This window comes from Pollachius pollachius, assembly GCF_949987615.1.
Source record: "Pollachius pollachius genome assembly, chromosome: 9".
Taxonomy (NCBI): domain Eukaryota; kingdom Metazoa; phylum Chordata; class Actinopteri; order Gadiformes; family Gadidae; genus Pollachius; species Pollachius pollachius.
In genome coordinates this window covers 1,066,488-1,073,987 of record NC_136942.1, presented here as the reverse complement: position 1 = coordinate 1,073,987, position 7,500 = coordinate 1,066,488, and the positions used below count along the sequence as shown (strand labels likewise).

Genomic DNA, 7,500 nt, shown 5'->3' with positions numbered 1-7,500 from the left:
AGAGTCATTTGTCCTGGGAATGAATGTGGGTGTTAGTGGTGTTTCTTGTCCACTGGGAAAAGGGCTTTATATTAGAACATGGCGCGGTGTGACGGTTCCTCTTTGAGGAGCACAGAGAGCTCTCGTTAGCCCCGGGAACGAGCTGGAATAACAGAGAGTCTGCTCATCGATGCACCGCCACTAGCCCCCGTCACGATAGGAGCAGTTTTAATGGAAGCCATGCTGTGGTCAATACTGCTCTCTGGTGCATTTTCCTGCACTCAATTATGTGCAACTTTGCAAAGAAAATGTTTTACATTGCCCTAACATTAGCATGATTATTATAAATTGTCATCCTCCTCAAAGCCTCCTTCATCATTCATCCGAACCCTGCTGCTGCAGAGAGCGGTACGTCCCACACTGGTGGTCCCTCTCGTCTACCCCTGTTGACAAAGCGGACTCATTTCTTGCTGCAGCTGCGTTGTGCTGTTCTCAGGGATATGAGCCTTAATGAGCCGGGCAGCCTAGGGCCGGGTATCTGTCGGTGGTGGAGTGGGGGCGGATGTGCTGTGTTGGTGGGTAGTCCTATTTTAACCAGCCCATTGTAGTAATCCCCGAAACACAGAGGCCCTTTCAGCGGGGCCACAGTCAATAGGTTTTAATCAATAGGCAGGCCGAGATTGCAATTTGCAGCGGCGCGCGTCTCCGTGTGTAATGAACCGCCGAGCCAGGGGCGGGAGCGCTGAGCTGTCACTCACGCCGAAGGGACCCCCTAATTAGGGTTCAAGGATCCCATTGGATGATACGGGGTTGCCCTCCTCCTCCTCCTCCTCCTCCTCCTCCTCCTCCTCCTCCTCCCCGTTCTTAACATCTCTGTTGTGTGTTTGTGTTTTGTGTTGGGGAGAGAGAGAGAGAGAGAGAGAGAGAGAGAGAGGAGTGTAATTAGATGTCTTCCCTCATTCGTCCCTCCTCTCCAGAGCACACCTCTAAGGGGGAGAAGCGCGTCAAACCGCTGTCATGAATTTTTAACAACCCCGGTCGACTGAGCTCTCCCAGGGGAGAGAGTAAGTGTGTGCGTGTGTGTGAAATATATATGTTCTTGTGTGTGGGTCCAAGTGTGTGTCCGGGTGTGTGTATGTTTGAAAGCAGACATTATCATCGCTCCTCCTCTATCTCAATGACGAGGTGCATGCATTTCTTTCCGCATGTGCGTGTGTGTTCATGGGTTCTGCATCCATGTTTGGAGCGACGCAACTCAACGACGGTGTAGTCCAACGACGCTCACAACAAGTGCCGTTATCAAACCTTACAAATCACCTCAATTGGTCTCTCCAGCAGGGCTTTCATACCCACTCACTGCCTCCCCCTAAAGCATCTCTCTGTCTATCCGCACTAAATCATTGATGTTGTGTCTTATGAAACAATCATCGCAGAGCAGCCCAACGGTGGCAACAAGTCTCTCCCAGTGTTCCAGAGCCGAGGTGAATTTACGGTTATTTGCGCGCCTGAATTATAGATGAGGACAGTTGTTTTTCCCTGGGATACGATACTGTGTTTAAAACTAAGCGGCTGAATCCTATAACTGACCCGGTTTTGTACAACTTCATTTTTTATGGTTATTCTTTTGAGGGCAGAGCTGAAACAACAACAAAACAAACCTGACAACCTGTGTGAGCCGCATCGTTATAAACAAAAGTGGAAGCACGAGAATACACGTGAGGGATGGAGCTTCAAGGACATTCAAGCCGAGCCAGAGGTTAAATGGCTTATATATATGTATATATACATATATGTATCAATTATAGATAAATCCAATCTGGTGACACACTTAGAAGCAATGGAGCCTTCTGAGAGACTTAACTGAGACAGAACACTGAAAGACACCTTGCCACTAAAAGTGTGTGTGTGTGTGTGTGTGTGTGTGTGTGTGTGTGTGTGTGTGTGTGTGTGTGTGTGTGTGTGTGGTGTGTCTGTCAGTGTCTGTCAGTTTGTCTGGATGTGTACGTCGTTCTGTGTGTGTGTGTGTGTGTGTGTGTGTGTGTGTGTGTGTGTGTGTGGAAGAGTGTATTTTTAGCAGCTGACAGACAGTGAAGAGGAGTTGCAGACAGGCTTGGAAGAAAGCCCAGGACGCAAGGCCAGAGAGACAAGATCATTGGCTGAGAATGGCATTAATGGACAGCCCATACACACACACACACACACACACACACACGCACACACACACACACGCACACACACGCACACGCACGCGCGCGCACACGCGCGCACACACGCACGCACAACACACACAAACATCCCGACACAAACAACCGAGACACACACCCATCCACAAACACACACACACACACACACACACGTCTAAGGAAGCTGCCAGCCACTATCAGTTATTGCAGTTATCTATTCCTGGATGCAATTATAAGGGTGTGGTTTGTGTGCTCCGACTTGTAAAATAAACAAAGTTCCAATGCTTTGACAAAATGGATCCTTCTGGTATACTAATCATATCTCTCACAGTGAAATGTTTTCCATCGTTGCCGTCGCCGGTAGTTTAGTTATCGGATGACGGGTAGCCTACTGATTCAGCTTCTACCCCCATTGTGTTCTCTCAGGCCAGTGTGTGGAAACAGGTCTGGTTCATGTGTCTGCCTCACAGCAGAGCGCTGCTGTATCTGCTTCATAGCCCCTCAGACGGGCTTCTTCCGGGGTTCCAAACGGGGTAAAATCTACTGGGTACAAATGGGCTGCGTCTCCCTTAGGATTTGCTCCCAGCCTGTGTTCTCCTATTCCATTACTTCTACGCTCCGTTTTTTGTGGGATATTTATTTTTCCACATGTTTTCAGTAGAATGCACTGAAAGATAACCCGCGAAAAACATGTGACCAACGTGTCATACCTAGGACCTTCTGTCTGAGCCTAGGAGGAAGGCAAACAGATCATCCTCATGATCCAGGCGCTGGGAACTGCTGTATTTACAGAAATAGAATAATGGCGTGATGATGGCATGATGATGATTCGATCAAGATAGGAAAATTGGTGAACAAAACAAATCTTAAATCAAAAACACAAAGGATCATGGCATAGATGGTCAAGTAACACTTTTAATATATCATATGATCAAATACTATTACATGTGCTCTTTAACACAAAACCAAATAATTCATACGAAGCAGCATTGGTTTGAATCAACTATTTGGCTCTGTTGGGTCTGATTTAAAAGCTATTATATGTGTCATCTTTTAGAATTGCATTAGCCATCTGTCAGCAATTAGAGAGAAAAATACTCCAACAGCTTGGTCAGAAATGACCAAGCTGGGCATCCTTTCCTTTGATTGGTTTGGGGAATCAAGCTTGCTGATCAATCACAGGTGTGAAATGCTTAATGCCAGAGAAACATATATTGAGGAGGGACATTTTCTTGGTTTTCTAGTTTCAAACACTTCCTCTCATCCGCTCTTTAAATGCTCTCTCTCTCTCTCTCTCTCTCTCTCTCTCTCTCTCTCTCTTTCATCTCTAGCATCTAGACCACATTACCTTTATCCACAGTTAACAAACATTGAGTATTTGTTTTGTCCCACTTGCAAAGTGGGACATTTGGGATGAAAAGAATATCCCGAGTTTGAGATCTCAATCATGGGATATTGCCCAATATCCCGAGATAGCGGACCAATCAAATTGCGCCATCTTAGGAGGTTCACATGTAGCATATACTAACATCAGTTATTCTGTTTTTGACAAGAAACCGGTTATTGTAACACACGGTCAGCCACAAAGACTCCATGGCGTGATATGCTGCATCATAATGCGTCATCATCTCACTCTGAATATCAAGTGTGTGTGGCTGAATGTGTGTGTGCGCACGGCCATCGCTGCATGCGGGTCCGTGAGTGCGGGTGTGGCCCATGCATGTTTGAGTGCGTGCTCATCCTTACTGAGGGTTTGATGTACGAGGCTTATAACCCCCCCCCCCCGCTTTGATTTAGCACTCTATCAATTGGCACCCTCCCCGTTGGTCAACTTGACTTCTCTCTGTAATCTTGTGTTCCTATGAGTGCTCATCAGGAGATTACCTGCCTCCTGTTTCGCCGTCTTCATCTCCTCTATAGGCCGTCGCTCTGAAACAAAACCTTTTTCATTCACTCTTCTCGATGACACTCTACAGTTGGGCCTTAAGCCGGCTTCTCCCTTCGAGATCAGCAGAGTCGCTGTAGTGTCGCCGTGAGAAAGAGCGTGTTCGAAACTCGCAAAGGAATCGCTTTAGGTCTTCTTCCCGTTCCTCGGGAATTGCTCGTTGCAAAAAAGGAGAATTATAGAAGACAAATGTGTTCTGTACACATTTGTCTTCTATAATTCCCCCGTTCTCGTTTTCTGCAATTCTCATTTGTTGTTGCTCCCTCCTCCATTCTCGATGTATAACAACACCTCGGTTGTCATTCTGCAGTCCTCATCATTACTTCTCCTCTCTGTGTCCAGAAACTGGCCACCGCAGCAGAGATCCTGCAGATGGAGCACCAGTGGAAAGATGAGTTTGAGGTAACAAACAGCATACATTTATATTCCTCCGCTCCAGATACAGGGAGATATTGTGACATTTCATTCTACGATTGCTATAAATAATTGGTTAACTGCAGAGGACAGTTGATGGAATGTTCCCGGCATTAAACCCTGTTGGCCAGTACACTAAGTGTTCATTAAATGATATTGGCCATTAAATTCTCATCTATGCCGAATGGCCTCTGCCTTCTGTGGGTTACTGTGTCATGCTGCTCAACTGCACAGTAAATTGGAGCACACATTATTTTTGGTAGCTGTATGTATTAGCATTGGATTAGCATACTGCTATTTCATTCGCACAAAAAACAAATTAATTCAACATGATCAATTATAGTTGGCTGCATGGCAATATTAGAATACAGAATAAAGAATTATACCCAAACTGTTGTTCAACTACATTCAATCTAGTTGCAGCTGGGAGCATGATTTATAGACTTAGTTTTGTTTATTTTAAACGAAATGAAGAAAATGAATCTCCGACTTCATAAACTCCCCAACAATTTATCCCTGGTAATGTATACGTTTATTATAAGAGAAGGCTACAGGGCTAGCAAATTAATAAAGAAATGGAAATGAATAACATAGTAACATAATGTACTCTTGAATTTCCAAAGTATTCTAGATGGTTTTCAAGTTGTTACCAGTGAATTAATACAGCACTTATTATAATAGACCTATGTTTTAAAATTAATTAAATCTTGTCAATGAAAACCATGTACATGAACGGGGTTCTTGAGAAAAAACATACTGCATTTGTAAAAATGTATAAACACTAAAATCAATTATTTCTGAAGTCTTACATGACGGAAGTGTTGAAGCTTGTTGGAAGCCTCTATATTTGTTTATGATGCTATGGTTATGTTGTAATGTTTCTGTTTTTGCTAACTGATGTGGCGGTGTGTGGATGATGTGATCTAGAGGTGTGGTGAAGCCCTTTAATAAGGCTCAGGTGCATGCTGAGGAGAGAATGAATGGGCGAACAATCTTTCAACCACACACACAAAGCCTTTTCGGAAGCTTTTTGTTTGCATTCATTTCTTTACCTTTGACTAAAAATAATTGTTTAACGTCAAGTGTGTGCGTACATGATTTCTCCTAACCATATGGTGTTCACAGGATGGGGAGATTGCCTACTACAACGCAAAGGATAACGTGAGTGCATTCTCTCCTCCACCTCCCTTATCTTTCTGTCACCTTTCTCTTCCTCTCCTCTTTCCACACTGTTCATTTCCCTTTAGTTCTTTCTCTTTCTTCTGCATCGTTTCCAAATGCTACCATCTCTGTCGTGTTCACTCCCTCTGACTGAATATGTTACACACGTGGGCACACACACACACCCCTCCCCCATCCCTCCCAGGTGACGAGGACTGTGCCATATTTCTACTCTAATTGACGGATGAGATGTATGAGCCGGCTACACGGCTGCTTTATTAACAAACCTCTGTTCACTCTCACCCTCTCTCTCCAGCTCTCTCTGTCTCCCCCACATGCTCCCTCTCTCTATCTCCCTCCATCCGTCTCCATCCCTACCTCTCTCAAACGCACCCTCTCTCTTGTATTCACACAAACTATTGCCTCTCTTTTTCCCCGCTCTCGCCCCGGCTCACTCAAGCTCTGTCTCTCTCTCTCTCTCTCTCTCTCTCTCTCTCTCTCTCTCTCTCTCTCTCTCTCTCTCTCTCTCTGTCTCTCTCTCTCACAGACACACTATCGCCCTCTTGATCTTGGTTTCTCTCCTTTGTGTTTTTCTCTAAATATATCTCCATTTCATCGTCTCTCTCACTCTCTCTCCGTCTCTCTCCCTCCCCCTCTTTCGCTCTCGCCCCCCCCCCCCCCTGCGCTCACACCTTTGCACCGCCTGCTGTCATTTATATCCCTGTCTATATTCTTCTCATTGAGATCATTTGGTGAACGCTCAGTTACACTCATAAATCTCCAGCTAAGCCACCGGGGGTGCTGGCGGGTGTAAGGATGTCTCCTCCGCTTCGCTGACAGATCAAGTTGATAAGTAGGGAGAGGGGCCGATTGGAACGCACCGAGTGGACGCATTTCTGTTTTGTATTGCACTGTTATTATAGCGTGCCATCGGAGGAGAGATCTGTGCACACCTTGTCACGCAGTCGCCATCGTTGAGCGAAAGCCCAGGTGTTGCTCATCACACTAATTGTGCGTCTGCTACTTTAATGCCTAGACATATATTCATAGACGTTGCATTTGTATTTTGGACCCTTTGCTGTGCTATTTCCAACATTGCCTCCATATGGGAGATGCGTGTCAACAAATCCAAGTACAGGAGGGAGCTACGTCTTTTCCCGATAAAAAGCTATGTTAACATTTCTCAACCGATGTCAATAAGTCGTCTTCAGAATTATATTTTATTATATGATGTATATTTAATAAAAATATATACATATATAGATATATCGTTGTTGTTGTTTTTACTCTACGTAGAACAGAAATCCTTGCAAAAGAAACACAAATTGAAATCAATTGAGAATTGTACTAGTGCTTATTATCCAGAGGAAAACTGCAGGTCCCCCGTTTATTTGTATTTCATTACCTCGCCAAAATGGCGGCCACGTTGACGTATGATCCAAAGGCCACCGCGGCGTCTATGTAAATATGTCTTTGCTTTTATGTACAACAGGGAACCAGGACTGGAATTATCTTCGCTAGTTTAGTTTTCTACCCTTACCCGTAAAATACAAGAGCAGTCCCATTGTGTTATGAGCAACCCTTGTGTTTGTTGCAAATAGTGGATTCATTGTTTATTGAATGTGTGCTAGCGATGTGATGCTCATTCCTACGTTGAATGAAGTCAGCTTCTGCTTTTGTTTTGATTTGGTTACAATTTTAGAGGATGATTTGATAAAAAACATTAAAAAAAACAAAGCTTCCCCTCGTATGATCTCACAGCTGGACGTGAACGAAACCCAAGGCAGGAAGAACCGGATCCGTCCGGAGTTCAGGCAG

General features: G+C 44.7%; 1 protein-coding gene across 1 annotated transcript in view; it reads left to right on the top strand.

Moving 5' to 3' along the window:
• LOC307081089 (voltage-dependent calcium channel subunit alpha-2/delta-1) overlaps positions 1–7,500 on the top strand; it is a gene marked incomplete at both ends in the record, with an annotated part of 55,819 nt that overhangs the window by 12,820 nt on the left and 35,499 nt on the right. Inside the window, 3 exons of the mRNA XM_079744119.1 lie at positions 4,450–4,509; positions 5,647–5,682; positions 7,444–7,500. The exon at positions 7,444–7,500 is cut by the window's right edge and continues 73 nt beyond it. Coding sequence (XP_079600245.1) covers positions 4,450–4,509; positions 5,647–5,682; positions 7,444–7,500 — 153 coding nt within the window. The remainder of the gene's footprint in view (positions 1–4,449; positions 4,510–5,646; positions 5,683–7,443) is intronic.